This window comes from Rhinopithecus roxellana, chromosome 20 (assembly GCF_007565055.1).
Source record: "Rhinopithecus roxellana isolate Shanxi Qingling chromosome 20, ASM756505v1, whole genome shotgun sequence".
Taxonomy (NCBI): Eukaryota; Metazoa; Chordata; class Mammalia; order Primates; family Cercopithecidae; genus Rhinopithecus; species Rhinopithecus roxellana.
The window spans coordinates 79,790,482-79,807,503 of NC_044568.1; the positions used below are offsets into that span (position 1 = coordinate 79,790,482).

The 17,022-nt window shown below is 45.8% G+C and overlaps 1 protein-coding gene across 2 annotated transcripts in view; it reads left to right on the top strand.

Annotated features, from left to right (window-relative positions):
* Positions 1-17,022, top strand: part of SNX29 (sorting nexin 29) — a 609,178-nt gene that overhangs the window by 381,377 nt on the left and 210,779 nt on the right. For both annotated transcript variants that reach the window (XM_030924514.1, XM_030924515.1), the window contains one exon: positions 9,415-9,531. In XM_030924514.1, the coding sequence (XP_030780374.1) occupies positions 9,415-9,531 (117 nt within the window). The remainder of the gene's footprint in view (positions 1-9,414; positions 9,532-17,022) is intronic.

Genomic DNA, 17,022 nt, shown 5'->3' on the forward strand with positions numbered 1-17,022 from the left:
AAGATACCAGGAATCAAAGACGTGTAATTCTTTTTTTTCTTGAGACAGAATCTTGCTATGTTGCCAGGCTGGAGTGCAGTGGCGTGATCTCGGCTCACTCCAACCTCCGCCTCCCAGGTTCAAACGATTCTCCTGCCTCAGCTTCCCGAGTAACTGGAACTACAGGCCTGTGCCACCACACCCAGCTCATTTTTTTTGTATTTTTTAGTACAGACGGTGTTTCACCATGTTGGTCAGGATGGTCTTGATCTGATGACCTTGTGATCTGCGTGCTTCGGCCTTCCAAAGTGCTGGGATTACAGGTGTGAGCCACCGCGCCCAGCCTAAGACATGTGATTCTTTACACAAGGTCACCCAGCAGTGAGTAGACAGGACCTGGATTTGACCTCCAGGGGCCTCATTTTTCTCCTTGACATGGAACATCTGGAAGTCATGTCTGCCAGTTGCCTGGATTGTCTTCACATTGGGATTTTCGTTTGAAGCGATTTTCTGTGTTGCCTTCACCTGAAACAAAAACCGTCTTGGAGAAGGCTTACCCTAGCTGCTGGGGAGCTCCTAGACTCTTCTCTGGGAGTCTCCTTTGGCGCTGGATTGGCTGAGGTTCTTACTCTCGGTGCCCCTTCCCTGACTGCTAGGTCCCCCTGAGGGAGATGTGGGAGCAGCCAGAGCCTACATGGTTTTTCCCCTCCGCCTGCTAATGGCAGTCATTCGCTGTGGGGTTGACGGCTTGTTTCCCCGGCTCTGTGTATATGTACGTGTGTGCGTGACAGCGTCCCTTACCTTTGAGATGCTCCCAGCCCTCTGTCCGTGGCTCAGCACCTTTCCACGTCCTCTGCTCTTCACTGATACCTTGAGATGCCAGCTCAGCATCACAGTGGTGGCATATGCTGAGAGGGAGGAGAGAGGAGTGTGGCCAAGAACACAGGCTTGGGAATTCGAATCCCACTTCTGCTGGTTACTTCCTGTGTGGCCTTGGGCAAGTTTCACACCCTTTCTGTGCCTCAGTTTTCTTAGCTACAAAATTAGGGACAGTAACACCACTCACCTCCCAGGGGAGTTGTAGGGTTCAGGTGAGTACGGCTTGGAGAGGACGTGGAACATTCCTGGTGCGCAGGGAGTGCCCCTGAGTCTGCCCTCACCCCCTCCCCCCGCCACTGTCACCATCGCCCCTCCGGGAAGACAGCACCCTCATTTTACAGAACACTTCCCCATTGCTCAGCTTGTTTAAAAGTCTTGTGGCCTCCCAGTGGAGGAGCAGAGAGTGCTGAATTAAAAGCAGGAAGCTTGGTGTGTAGTCGTGGCTCTGTTAGGGAATAAAAGAAACTGTATGGCTTTAGACAGGCCACTTGCCCCACCGAGTCCACATTTCCTCCACTCTCAAATGGGCACTGTGTTTCTCTTCCTGGTTATTTATTTGTGGCCTGAAAGGCCATGTGATGAGAAGAGCATGGGCTTTGGAGCCCTAATAACTGGGATTCAGATCTCACTGTGACTGCCTGGACCCACAGTGCCAAGGTCAAAGAGGTCAATGGCTACTGGAATTGCGTGAGGAGTTCCTGTGACTCTGTGTCTGGTGCTAGATCTGGACACCTATTATTTCTTTTCTTTTTCTTTCTTTCTTTTTTTTCTTTTCTTTTTTTTTCCGAGATAGAGTTTTGTTCTTGCCCAGGCTGGAGTGCGATGGCGCCATCTCGGCTCACTGCTACCTCCGCCTCCCAGGTTCAAGCGACTCTCCTGCCTCAGCCTCCTGAGTAGCTGGGATTACAGACATGCGCCATCATGCCTAGCTAATTTTTTGTATTTTTAGTAGAGTTGGAGTTTCTCTATGTTGGTCAGGACACCCATTATTTCAGTTAAAATTTCTAGTTTTCTTAGTTTTCAAGGCTAAATGGACACTATAAGACAATGTACAGGCTGAGCATCCCAAATCCAAAAACTACAAATTCAAAATGTTCTGGAATTTGAAATGTTTTGAGCGCTGACATAATGCTCAAAGGAAATGCTCATTGGAGCATTTTGGATTTCAGATTTTCAGATTTGGGATGCTTAACCTGTAAGTATAATGCAAATACTCCAAAATCCAAAAATTTCAAAATCCAAAATACTTCTCGTCCCAAGCATTTTGGATAAGGGATACTTAACTTGTATATGCAGCTAAAAGAATGACGGGTGTTGTTAGCATTGGTTTCATCTCATTTTTCTTTTCAGCTCTCTTGAATTTTATCCAAACGTGGCTGTAGTTTGGCTTTTTTTCATTTTTTTATCCTTGTTTTTCATAATTATTAATGCAAGAGATTGCTTCAAACACAGCACTTAGAGGTCAATGCTTCTCAAACTGTGAGAACCAGTTTTCTTTTTTTTTTTCTTTTTTTTCTTTCTTTTTTTTTTTTTTTTGAGATGGAGTCTCGCTCTGCCACCCAGGCTGGAGTGCAGTGGCCAGATCTCAGCTCACTGCAAGCTCCGCCTCCCGGGTTCACGCCGTTCTCCTGCCTCAGCCTCCCGAGTAGCTGGGACTACAGGTGCCGCCACCTCGCCCGGCTAGTTTTTTTTTGTATTTTTTTAGTAGAGACGGGGTTTCACCGTGTTCGCCAGGATGGTCTCGATCTCCTGACCTCGTGATCCGCCCGCCTCGGCCTCCCAAAGTGCTGGGATTACAGGCTTGAGCCACCGTGCCCGGCCAGAGAACCAGTTTTCTTTTTAAAAAAACTTTCAATTCATTGCAGACTGATATTTTTATAAATTACCAAAAAACAACCCAGAAGAGCCCTGAAGCTGCTGTGTTTCACAGCAGTGTGAAAGCGCTTGGAGCATTTCTAAACGCGTGCTTCCAGTGCCTTTCCTCCTCTGGTCTCGCACTGGTAGAAAACAGGTGGCACACCCACACCAGTTTGTGGGCCACCCTGTGCATGTCCCAATCGTAGACTGACTTGCTGTGTGTGAGTGGCACTTGCCGTGTTATTACTGAGGTAGCAACGCTGCATCTGACAGTTACAATTGGCCGTCTGTATCTGCGACTCTGCATGTGTGATTCAACCAGTGGAGGAGTAAAAATACCGGGCGGGGAGAATGGATCTGTACTGAACGTGTACAGACTTTTTTCCTTGTCTTTATTCCCTAAACAATATGGTATAACAATTATTTACATAGCACTTACATCATATCAGGTACTGTAAGTAATTTAGAGAAGATCTAGAGTATACAGGAGGAGGGAGGTGTGTAGGTTCTATTGTAGATACTACACCGTTTTATAGAAGGGACTCAAGTGTCCGTGGATTTTGGTGTCCATGTGGAGTCCTGGGACCAATCCCCCATGGATAGCGAGGGATGACTGTACCGCCATCCTGCTGTGGGCAGGCAGGGTTCATGCCGTTTTCTTCTGGCTTGTAGCTTTGTTCACATCAGCGAGAGTTCAGAGGTGGAGAGCTGACAAGTGGAGGAGCTTCTGCGACATCCCCGTTTTACAAATGAGGAACAGGAAAACAGTTTTCTACAAGTAGGGAATGGCCCAACTGCCGTTCAAAGCTGAGTCTGTGAAACGCTGCCTTTGTGTTCGCCAGTGGCTGTCAGTTCTGACTATCATTACAGTCAACGCAGGCTTCAAAAAGTATTCTTTGAGGTCCTTCCCCTCAGTCTACTTAATCGGCATTTCAGGGGCCAAGACCCAGAAATTTTTCAGAAGCCCTTCCAGTGACCAGTGATCAGCTTGGGTTGGGAGCCACAGGTCCAAACCATGTCACTTTCCTCTACTCTGCAGTACAAACGAATTGTCTTTAACCACCAAAGAGATCAGCTTCCTACCATATCCAAGATAGAGTGCAAAGAGCACAGATAGTAGGGCCATTAAGGTGTGGGTTCCAATCCCCACTCTGTCATTTCCTTGCCCTGATACTTCAGGCTTATGAGCCAACCTCTCTGTGCCTCGTTGGTAAGGAAAGCATGCCCGCCCTGCAGGGGGGTTGCAGGAATTATATGAGCTGGTGCACCTAATGCCTATAAAAGGCCTGACACTTAGTTGGTGTTCCGGAGCATGTGAATGCAAAGTGGGCGCTGTCTAGGTTCACTTTTTAACTAGACAGGTACAGTGCCATCATCACAGAAAGAGGCTTCAGGCCCCTCCCCACAACCAGAGTAAACAGGGCCAGAAAACGGGTTGTCTTATAAAACTTACAGATTCTAAGGCATTGAAGTGAGTAATCTTGGAGAGTTTTGAGTATGTGACCCAAAGAGCCTCAGTTGCTATTGAAATTTGGGGAGTGTCTTGATCTAATTAATCAAGAAGCATCTAATTTGTTAGCCGGAGGAGGGTGAAGCATGATTTACTTGAATGTGATTAGATGGAGGGAACGTTCTGATATGAAACGAAATGCCAGAGGCGTTTTTGAAAAACTTATAATCCTTTCATGATTTGGCAGGTAATTATGATAATTCCTGGTATTTTCACAGACTTAAAAGTTTTCTCACAGCAACATTATTGCTGGAGATCATGTTTCCTGATACTCCAGCTGGAAGGAATTGCTCCATCTCCTAAAGCCCCGAAGGCATCATTTTCCAAAGCCCAACTTAAATGTCACCTTCTTGGTGATGCTTTCCCTCATCTTTTAGGCCAGGGCTACCAAATAGGCATCATCTTGCTGGTCAACACACTGATTGATCAGTTATGACTGCCTAGGTATCTTCTTGAGGAACGGGCGCAGTGATTGATTCGTGCTGTCTGCCAAGGGAACAGCGGGCAGGGGAGTAGTCGAATCCTGAGATACTTAACCAGTCCCCTTAGATGGTCATTTAGGTGGATCCTAGCCATTTGGAGCTAAGCTTGTATTTTTAGCTTACTTGCAAGTAGAGAGGCAAGATTTCTGCCCAGCCATGATCTGTCAAATCAAAGGTGAGTGATTTAAAAAATTTGATATACGTTGCCAAATACGCAAGTTACCTAAACTTCCTGAATCTTCTCCCTTCTCTCCAGCCCAAAAGATGAAACCCAGATGGTGACGCAAAGTCTTTGCATCTCATTAACTGATAAGTTGTGCACCTTCCAAGCACAAGTTCAGAACCACAACTTCTACTGGCCAGATGGTGTCCTTGGGCCTCTTGGAGAATGAAGGCTTCATTCCTGGTCCTCTGTCCCAAGCTGGGCTGGGTTTGGGGCTGTGTCAGCCCTGGTCAGTGTATCTCCACCTGGCATTTGCTTTTGATTTGTCACTGTCATAGTGTTGTCAAAATGGCATCTCCTCCTCAACTACCTGCAGATTGATTAATTTTCATGAAATACAACTAAGGGTAGAAGGAAGCACATCAGACTCTCAAACTGGTGATGTCAGGACACAAGTGCCTGGTGGGGATATAGGCATTGGATACGGTTTGGGAGGCTGCCTGGCATGTGCCAAGGCTCATTAGAAAAGTGATTCCTGGGCCAGGCGCGATGGCTCAAGCCTGTAATCCCAGCACTTTGGGAGGCTGAGACGGGCGGATCACGAGGTCAGGAGATCGAGACTATCCTGGCTAACACGGTGAAACCCCGTCTCTACTAAAAAATACAAAAAACTAGCCGGGCGAGGTGGCGGGCGCCTGTAGTCCCAGCTACTAGGGAGGCTGAGGCAGGAGAATGGCGTGAACCCGGGAGGCGGAGCTTGCAGTGAGCTGAGATCCCGTCACTGCACTCCAGGTTGGGTGACAGAGCAAGACTCCGTCTCAAAAAAAAAAAAAAAAGTGATTCCTGAATGTTAACTCTTGGAGGGGTGGGCCTTCCCTGACACACTGTCTTCTTTCCGAGTCACTCTATCATAATTTAGCAAATGTCAAAGGATGTGAACTGTGTGGCTGTCCTTCCTCCTCCCTAAGATCCTAGCACTGTGCCTGGAAGATGGTTAGCAGCTCTGTGGTGCTCTTGCTTCAGGGTACACTGAGTGCTCCCCACAGCATTTCTAGCTCCTTGGTGTGGCACGTCATGGCCTTTCTCCACCTGGCCCCTGGAGAACTGCTTGTCTGCCACTTCCTCCATGTCTCCTGTCATGATCACCCATGACATAAAACCAGCTCTCATCTACTGGGAACTTATCCTGCCCTAAATGTGCTGCCAAGCCTGCTAAGTGCGGCATCTCCTGCCATCCTCACAGTGGCCTGGTGAAATGGGTGTGATTTTTAATGCCCATTTCACAGACGCACAGCCACAGGCTTGCACCAGAACACACACACTGTCAGTAACTGATCTAGCCCAGGCCCATCTTGCAGCAAGGCCTGACGCCTGCACCACCTCTCTGTGCCTCCTCCCTGCCAGCCTCTGGTGCCAGCATTTGCACCTGTAGTTTCCTCCATTGGTCATACCTTTCTCTTCCTTCTCTGCAGGGTGACCTCCTAGAACTCAGCATGTGTATGGAGCAGAGAAGGCCTGTGGGGGCTGAGTGAGTGAGTGAGACCCCAAGAGGGAGAAAGGGGATTGGAGAAAAAGGCTGGGGCTGCGTCTTGAAGGAGTTTGGATTTTACTCTTAGAGCTGTGGAAGCACTGAAAGTATTAAACAGCAGATGATAATAGTAGATGTTACTTTGGGGAGATCATTGTGCCTGCTTGGAGGAGAATGTATTGGAGGGCACCTGTTCTCTCTCTGTCCTATTTTCTGTGGCTGTTGAAAAATAAGGTGGTCAGATGAGAATCCATAAGTGCCCTCAAAGCCTAATAAAAATTTCAAGAGGCAGTGGTTGTGCAGCCTACTTTTATTTTTGTGATAACAGGAACTATTTGTGATCTTACATTCTCCCCTCTTCTGAGGCTCTGTCTGAGTCCTGAATTTATTTCTAGTTATACGGGAGTTTGGAAATAGTTATTCAAGGAACAGTAAGCTCAGTATGGTTTACGTAAGATGAAAGCTGTTTATACCAATGGCTGTAGGTAGGGATATGTAATATAAAAACTCAGAGTTTCAGAGCTTAGCTTAGTAACAATGAACATCGTAGTTTTAATGGTTTCTGGAAATTATTTTTATCAAATTTTGTCTGTTAAATTGCGTCGGATTTTTCCTTTTCATTCCCCAGTGAAATGAAAGATTTGCCTGATGTGGTCAAGTTCTGATCTTCTGGCTCCAAAAGAGAACCAGGGTTTTGACAGCTTATGGTAAACACCACTTTGAGCTGGGATGTTTCGATGTTTTGTGCATTTATGGAAAATTGCAGTAACACTCTGGTTCCCACTGCAAAACAAAACAGAAACAAAACGCAAAACCCCGCTTTGCTTTGGAAATGGCGGTGGCATTTATTTAAGGCTCACGTTTTGTGGGGACACATTGGCAGGTATTTAGCAGTGGATTTAGCCTGTGGATTTCCAGCTTGCTGCATGGTGAATGGATTCACAGCCCAGAGGAAGCTCATGGAGGGTTTATGTGATTTCTGTGTGTGTGGGGCACACAGGCATTATTAGCAATACTGTATTTGTTTGTTAAAGGCCAAAAGACGATCGACTCAAGCTTTTCTTATCCAAAAGGAATAAGGCAACAAAGGAATATTAATTTTACATCTGTACAAAGAAAAAAATCTGTCAGAAAGGTTCAGTGATTTATTCTGCCTTTGTTAATTGCATGGTTCTTGCAATATCTTTTGTATCATTTTCATTTATTATTTCACACTGGTTTGAAAACTTCTGTACCTCAGGGACAGAAGGGGGTACCTTTGGAGGGGAACTCACGGAGCAAGTTAATGGAAGCCTGATATACTTCATGTTGATTGCACAATGGCTCCCTTGTATTTCAGATGAAGAATTTTAATTCTTTATAAAGGGTCTCAGTGGCTTCTCTCACTGAAGAATGGGAGCTCAAATAAGGAAAAGCAGAAAGAATGAGAAGGAAACATACCCCTTCGGCTATCATTCATATCTTGGTGGATTTTCTCCTGTGACTTACCCTTCATACAACTACAACAAAAAAGGAGGGCTCCCTTTTATTCCTCCTGAGATAAGACACACATTAGTGACCCCTGTTTTTTCACAAAGCTTTTCCCTGTGTCCCTCCTTTATTCTGACGGTGTCTTCTATAGCTCATATAAAGTACTTATTGCAAATGGCCTGGTATTGTTTTTACACTGCATACAGTGTAGTTAGTGCATAGGCGAGGCCTGGGGCATTGGAGGGGTGATCTCTTGGGAAGGGCAGGGAGCTAAGGGCCTAGGTAAGGATCTGCTTGACCTCGCATTCTGGGGATTTCTCTTAAAACATGCTTGCAAGATTCTTCCTTCAGGGTTCTTGGAGAATGTAGCAGGATTACATCTCACGTTTCTCTAAAATGCTTAAGTAAATTATAGTTGAATAGTCTGTACTTTAACTATAGACCGTCTGTAGCCACCTCCAGTTTTATTTATTGGGGATCAGCTGAGAATATCGAATAATTCAATTTGGAAAAATTCAGCAGCTCACAGCAGGCCCAAATGGGTTGCTTGTGGGCAGAGTGGATTGGTAGGACCGCAGCGCATAGCTAGGGCTCCGGCGTCAGTTCCTTGTTAGGTGTTTGATCTTGGGCAAACTCCCTATATTCCTGAGATACCGTTTCTTTTTTTGTAAGGTGGGAATAATAACATCCACCTCAGAGAGCCAGTGTGATGAAGCTGCAAAGAGCGCTCTGGGAGGATTTAGCCTGACAGGGAACAAACAGTGACTTCAGGGTAGCTGCACTGCTGTGATTTCATCTGTCACCATTGTTGTCACTGTCCTTGATAAAGCTCTGGTTCTGTTTTCTTGATTTTCTGAGCCAAGGACCTGATAAACCAAATGGTCAGTTATTCTCATGCTGTTAGCAAAATTCTTGACAAGTATAAGTCAGCTGTGGAAGAAAGCCTTTGCTAGAACAGCATTCATTTATTAAGAATCAGGCTGGGTGTGGTGGCTCACACCTGTAATGCCAGCACTTTGGGAGGCCGAGGCGGGTGGATCCGTTGAGGTCAGGAGTTCAAGACCAGCCTGGCCAGCATAGTGAAACTACGTCTCTACTAAAAATACAGGGCGTGGTGGTACATGCCTGTAATCCCAGCTCTTGGGAGGCTGAGGCAGGAGAATTGCATGAACCTGGGAGGCAGAGGTTGCAGTGAGCTGAGATCGTGTCACTATACTCCAGCCTGGGTGACAGAGCAAGACCTTATTTAAAAGAAAAAAAAAAAAAAAGAAAAAAAAGCCCAAGGTCCAAACATGATCTGATACTGTCTTATTTGGACCATAACTTCACACTGTTGACTCTGAAGCGTCAGTGTGAAGCAGGTCAAACCACTTTGAGCTTACGGGTGGATTGCATGGTTCACAGGTAAGCAGTGTCATTGACTCCAGCCCCAACAGCCTAAGGATGTTTTGCTGACAGGTGTCAGAAAGGAGAGTCCAGAGAAGGTGGGATCGGTCCCTGGGGAATGTCCGCCTCTAAGCCCCACCTTTCGGTGCTTGTGTTCCAGGTGGCAGAGATGCATGGCGAGCTGATTGAGTTCAACGAGCGCCTGCACAGGGCGCTGGTGGCCAAGGAAGCCCTCGTGTCCCAGATGAGGCAGGAGCTCATCGATCTCCGGGGACCGGTGAGTGTTCCCCCAACCCTTTGTGTCCATCCAGCTTCTGCTGCCCACAGCCCAGGAGAAAAGCACAGAGACTAACAGAGCAAGCAACAATGCATCTACCAGCCAGATTTGCCCACATTCACCTCTGCCACATTTGCTATTTATTTTTTATGGGGAGGGGGTAGAATAAGTAAAATGTTACAAGTTCTGTTGAAGCAATATTTCCTGCTTCTCTTTCTAGTCATCTGTAGTTAAAATTGGCATATAGTCCCCCGACCCATCTTTCCATACTTTACTGCATGGATAAATTTCCATGAGTAGTAAACAATCTTGGTTTTGTGTTCTTAACTTTTACCTCCATGACATTAATTTTGTATATATCTTTTTGCCACTTGTCTTTGCTTATTTGTTTTTAATTCAATATTGTGGTTTGAGGAGTAATCCACATACATCAGGTACAGGGCTTTTCAACCACACCACTGCTGATATTTTGGATCATGTAATTCTTTATTGTGGGGGCTGTTCTGAGCATTATGGGATGTTTAGCAGCATCCCTGGGTTCCACCTACTAGAGGCCAGTGGCTTCACTTTGCCAGGTTTTTGACAACCACAGATGTCTCCAGATATCATCAAATGTCCTCCGGATTTCAGAACGTGGCACAATCACCCCTGGTTGAGATCCACTGATCTAGATCACTTGCTTGCTTGACTCTGTAGTTCTCTGTTGAATGAAATACCGCAATATTTTTGATTCAGTCATGTCTTTGTAAACATTTAGGATGTCTCCACTATTTTGCTATTACGAACCACAACGCCATGAGCATCTAACACTTGTCCTTTTGTGCAGATGTATAATAGCTTCCTCATTTTACAACTTCTTTTTTTTTTTTTTTTTTTTTTTTTTTTGAGACGGAGTCTCGCTCTGTCGCCCGGGCTGGAGTGCAGTGGCCAGATCTCAGCTCACTGCAAGCTCCGCCTCCCGGGTTTACGCCATTCTCCTGCCTCAGCCTCCGGAGTAGCTGGGACTACAGACGCCCGCCACTTCGCCCGGCTAGATTTTTTGTATTTTTTTTAGTAGAGACGGGGTTTCACCGTGTTAGCCAGGATGGTCTCGATCTCCTGACCTCGTGATCCACCCGTCTCGGCCTCCCAAAGTGCTGGGATTACAGGCTTGAGCCACCGCGCCCGGCCTACAACTTCTTTATTATGTAAAATACCCACATTTAGGCAGGCTGTGTCATGCACACTTGTATCTCCTTTGTCAGGGTGGACAGGTATCTGTCATGGCCAATTGTGTTTCAGGTTATCTACATCCGTTTCCTCCTTCTATATCATTTCAGTCAAATTCTGGGTATTACTTCATGTATAGACATCTTGGTGTTTATCTCTAAAAATACGAAAAAATAAATACAATATCCTTATCACCCCCATTACCAGTAATTCCTTTATGCCATCACAGTCAGTGTTCAAATTTCCAGTTGCCTCATACCTTTGAATAGTTTTTTTGATTCAGGATCCACGTGAGCCCCACGCATTGTGATTGGTTCATATGTGTCTATGCTGCTTTTCCTTTAAATTTTAAGAATTAGGGTAAAATATACCTAACATAACTTTTACCATTTTAACTATCATTAAGTGTTTCAGATTTCTTTACATTTTGGAATATTTGCATTACACTTGTGGGTTGAGCATCCCTAATCCAAAAAATCTGAAATCTGAGGTGCTCCAAAATCCAAAATTCTTTGGGTGCCAACAGGATGCTCAAAAGAAATGCTCATTGGAACATTTTGGATTTCAGATTTTAGGATTAGGAATGCTTAACTTGTATCACTATATATACTTTACTTTTTTTTAGAGACAGGGTCTTGCTCTCTTGCCCAGGCTGGAGTGCAGTGGCACCATCATAGCTCACTATAACCTCAAACTCCTGGACTCAAGCAGTCCTCCTGCCTCAGTCTCTGGAGTAGCTAGGACTACAGGTGTGTGCCACCAAGCCTGGATAATTATTTTATTTTATTTTATTTTATTTTGTTTTATTTTTGTAGAGGCAGGATCTCACTACATTGTCCAGGCTGGTGTTGAACACCTGGCATCAAGCATTCCTCCTGCTTTGGCCTCCCAAACTGCTGGGATTACAGGCGTGAGCCACCAAACTTGGCCTGTGTATCCTTTTAAGCTAAGATGCTTCTTTTTAAGGAAAAGGAGTTTGGGATTAAGGATTGAATTTGTCTCTTTTTTTTCACTGTGAGTATTTTTAGGACTCTCTTATTATGTTTTTCCCCTTTGGTATAAGATGTGAATGAATGCTGGAGATTTTTACCTTTTAGCAGGATTTGATTATATTCTGGAAGAACAGCTCCTAGTTTGAATAATAAATGGAGACAGGGAAATAGATCCTTGTAAGGCTGCAAGTTGTAGAGGTCAATTAAAGGCACAGCATGGTGAAAGCTAAAGATGAACCCACTCATTAAATGCAATTTGTTCCCCTGGTGGATGCAAACGCGAGCTCACTTTATAGAATGGACGTTGGATTCCTTTTTTTTTCAGCCTCTTTGGCAAGGCTCTGTTTCTCTGTCCCTAGTCCCGTTTCTGATCACCTCCACTTAAGCAGAAAAGGTGGCCTGGCTTGGTGTGACTTACTGCCTGTGGAACCACTGCCCTGACTCCAAGTATCCATGCTGTCGGCTCCTTCCCCCGACCCCTGCTCTCTCACTTGTCCCCTCCCTTGTCTGTTTGGTGAGGGAACCACCCTTTGGTAGAGCTTTGCTGTGTGTTTGTTGTGCTTTTTTTTTCCTTGCACCCTCTAGACAGTCCTTATAATTTTCTGATTAGACCCATTTTTCAGCTGAGCAAATTGAGGTACAGAGAGGTTTTGTGACTCACCCAAAGGCACAGAGCTTCTTGGTAGCACCTGAATGTAAACCCAGGACTCTGTTGTTCCATACCACCACACTGCTCACTCTTTTATTTTATGTTTTCCAATTTCAAGCAAAATTTAGTGTCTGTTTTGCTCCAGGCACAGCACTCTGGATGGGTTTAAACATTAAGATGCTTCTGTGGTGAAGCTCTCAAACATGCCCATTCTTGATCTGCAAAGTGAATCTCTCCCTTTCTTATCTCTCCTTCTCACTTCATACATCAGGAGTTACGTGTGTGTGTGTGTGTGTGTGTGTTTGTGTGTGTGTGTGTGTTTAGCATACTCATCACATGGTGTTTATGTCAGAAAGGCTCTTGGGAGCCCGGGTGTGGTGTCTCACACCTGTAATCCCAGCACTTTGGGAGGCCGAGGCAGGTGGATCACTTGAGGTCAGGAGTTCGAGACTGGCCTAGCCAACATGGTGAAACCCCGTCTCTACTAAAAATACAAAAATTAGCCATGCAGGATGGTGTGTGCTTGTACTCACAGCTACTCGGGAGGCTGAGTCAGGAGAATCACCCTTGAACCCGGACAGTGGAGGTTGCATTGAGCCGAGATCACGCTGCTACACACTCTAGCCTGTGTGACAGAACAAGACTCCATCTCAAAATTAAAAAAAAAAAAAAAAGGCTCTTTGGAAAGTTGTAATCTAGAGAAGGCAGAGTTTCCCGAAAGCAGAACACTGATTGAGTAGGGGGTTTGCATAGTTGCTTCATGTATTTTTTAAAAAGGAACTGGGGTTCTGTGATGCAGTAAGCCTGAAAAATGTTAGATTAAAGATAGTTTGATAGTCTTCTACACTGTGGGATTTCCCTGAAGGGTCACACACCAGTCTTCTACACTGTGGGATTTCCATGACTATCCAAAAGGGATGGGCTAGGTACAGTAGCATTTCCCAAAATTATTTCCCCAAGGAACACTGTTGCAGTCATTATTTCACTGAGGAACATCTTCTCTAAGAAAATGGTCATGAAACTATTTTCCGAAGAGTGCATTTGGGAAAGGTAGGGCCGTTGAGTGTCATGTTTTTTATTGATGTACCAGCTAGCAGGGAGCTCATTAGAGCCTGCCTTGTCTCATGAGCCTGCCCTGGCATGGAGTCTGCAGGGCCTGGAGGAGAGGAGGCGACATAGCGTGGCTGTGGGGTGCAGTGGGCCTGCCTGTGTTTAGTCCCAGGTCCAGCTGGCCTCCTACCCACTCACCAGCCTGGTCAGAGTTTGATCTGAACAGCACTGCCTTTCCCAGGCACCTTGGGTCTCTGCCACCTGGGCTGTCTCTTACCTTCTGCATTTTCTCCCACTCTCTCTGTTTCTCCTCCTGTTTTTGTATCTTTGTTTCTTCTCTTTTTGTTGTTCTTTTGTGTCTGCCTTTCTCTCACTCCCTTTCTCTCCTTTTGTTTCTCTCTCTGCTTCTTTGTCTTTGCCTCTGTCTCTCTCTCTCCTCTCTCTCTCCCCCTCTCTCTCTCCCCCTCTCTCTCTCCCCTCTCTCTCTCCCCCTCTCTCTCTCCCCCTCTCTCTCTCCCCCTCTCTCTCTCCCCCCCTCTCTCTCTCCCCCTCTCTCTCTCCCCTCCCCCCTCATTTCCTCTGTCTCTCCCCCCGCCTCATCGCTCTCTCTCTGTGGTTGCAACTCTCTCCCTCTCCCTTCCCTTCTGTTCTCCCATTGTCTCCAGTTTAATAAACATTTACGTTGCTGCATTTTGCCATGATAATTGCTATTCATTGCAATTGCCTGAAAATCTACAAAGCCTTTCCATCTGCCCTTCATCATCCAAGCCTTGTGTGTTTTGTGAGGGTCCCTGTGGAGTGGGCCATTGCCTGCCTTCCACCATATGGCTGGCCCCTGATGAGTGTTTCTGAAGCATTTTGTGCTGTGGCGCTTGCCACTCTGCAGTACCACTTGGTGTTGCCTTTTCCATTTTCTCCTGTGGACCGGGAGCTTCCCTGAGACAGAGACTGTTGTCTTCATTTTCCCACCCTCAGAGCCTGGAACACGTAGTCACTCAGGGAGCATATGACATATACATCTGAGTGTGCACCTGGAGTATCTCTGGCAACACTCTGTTCACTAGCATGTTCGATTATCCAGAAAGCTGCCTTCCTGTCCTGCTCAACAACACCTCATATGGGTCCTCGCTGTGAGCCGTCTGTGTTTCCTGGGGCACCTTGTTTCCTCTGAGATGACTGAGCTGATGGGAGAGAAAGATGAGTAATTTCATATCCAGGGATGATAGATGGAAAAACCCCATCCCAAGTTTTGTAATAAGATTCACTTTAAAATAAAATGCTCCCTGGGACTTTCTTGGTATCTTGAAAACCTTTGGAGGGAGTGATCTCATTTGAGGGCTGATGCTATTTAAGTATGGAAGCTTAATAAGAAATCTATTTTTCTGCCGGGTGGCGCTTGCCGCATAGCTAATGATCAAGTACCAAATTGTCTGCTGTCCCGCGGCAACGGTAAACTTCGTGTTCCAAATTATAAGAGGCTTTTTAACTCAGCGGTTGGACATCCCTGTTTTAATCGTCTGCCGTCTTGAAGGAGATTATTTTTAAAAGTGCCATTTAAGAGGGACTACTAAAAATATATCTCACATAGAGGCTTAACTCAGAAATATTAGTCTTTGACACAAAATTATTTGGAAAAATGCTTGTGGAACCCACTTTAAACCTCTCAGATCCAGAGAAGAAAAGCCTCTCTTTGGGCCTAGCTGTGTTTTCCTTCCCATGGCCAAATACCCCCAGTGATCACATGCTCCTTGCTGTTCATGCAGGTACTTCTTGCACCTGGGGGCAGTTGGAAGTATTAAAATCACAGATCTTGCTTTTCTGATGCTCCTGTGTTAAACTCTCATCCTTTACCTGGCTTGCTCATCACCATGGGTCGTCAGTTTCCCCGGGGACCCGTGAGGGTCTGGACTCTAGGGTTTGAGGGGATAGAGTCTGGTTGTCCAAGGCATCCAGGTGTGGCACTTGACATTTCCCTGAAGATCAGAGTTTCGTGTCTGTGGGCAAATGCAGTGTATGCAAGCTGAACTTTACAGTCGGTCCTGTGCTGGTTCAAATAGAAAGCATTGTCAAGGTGCAAAATAATCAAGATTTCGAAACTTGGTACTATGTAATGACTTCGGCTGTGAGTCGAGGGAGGCATTTTCCACACTGGATTACGTTGCCTGTCAGTCACTTGTATTTTGTGTGGCTGCTTTGCCCAGTGTGAGGCAGACTACGGAGATGTAGTGGATGTGGAAAATACAGTTTCTGCCTTTGAAAAGGTCAAAGCCCAGAGTATATTTCGTGTGACTTGTGTCTCTCTGGCTTCACTTCATGGTGATTTGGCATGGAGACAGAGGTCCTGCTTGGAGAACGCTGAGGTCTTGCCTGCCATGGATCCTGAGGGAATAGAAGCCAGGATTGGAAGGCAGCTTTTGACCCCTCCGTTCCACCTGTCCTCGCTTCTCTTCTCCAGCATATGTTTGTGAACGCGTGGTTTGAGTTTGCCCCTCACAACCTCACCTGCAGGAAAAGTGATGGGCAGTGACCACCAGGATGCTCCTGGGGCTCACATGCCCCCTGTTCTCATTTGAATTACCCTCCAGTCCTTCTTGAAATGGCCTCTTTGTTCTTTGAATTTCATCTGAACCAGGTGCTCAGATGTGAATTCATCAAAATTCTGAGCTCATGACCCACATTCGTTATTGGTGCAAGAAGGCCTGCTCTTATTGAATACAAGTAAGCTTCCTCTGATCTCATTCTTTGTCTCTTATGGGAACTGCCCCAGACTCCACTCACCTCTCCCACAGGGAGGAATCTCAAGACCCCGGTTCTTTGCTCCTTTCTGGTATGCATGTTATTAGCATGTTCATTTTTTTTTTTTTTTTTGAGATGGAGTCTCGCTCTGTCACTCAGACTGGAGTGCAGTGGCACGATCTCGGCTCACTACAATCTCTGCCTCCCAGGTTCAAGCAATTCTCCTGCCTCAGCCTCCTGAGTAGCTGGGATTACAGGCATGCACCACCATGCCCAGCTAATTTTTGTATTTTTAGTAGAGGTGGGGTTTTGCCAGGTTGGCCAGGCTGGTCTTGAACTCGTGGCCTCTAGTGATCCACCCGTTTTGACCTCCCAAAGTGCTGGGATTACAGGCGTGAGCCACCGTGCCCAGTCGCATGTTCATATCTTAATATGATGTCATGAGCACGGAAAAGGGGTTCCTGTGCCTGGGGCAACCACATGGGACTCCTCTAGAAGCTGGTCTAGGCCAGGTCCTCTCCTCTACATGGTCAAATGATGACACTGTCCTTGATCATTTCATTTTTGTCATCCTAAAAATGTGGATCCTCCCAGTGCTTTCCATTGTGTCTCAATGCCACCTTGTAAATCTCACTGGCCATGACACATCCATCTAGATACTAATTTAATTTATTCAATTTCTGCTAAATTAACACACACAGTATTTCCAGGGATACATAATAACCACATGATTATATTAATAATTGTATGAACCTTCTAACTAAATATACTTATTCCTTAATTTAATATATTTCTTTCCCTTCATTAAGAGTCCACTTCTGGTTAGTCATACCTTCCGCGCAAGTTGGATCTGAT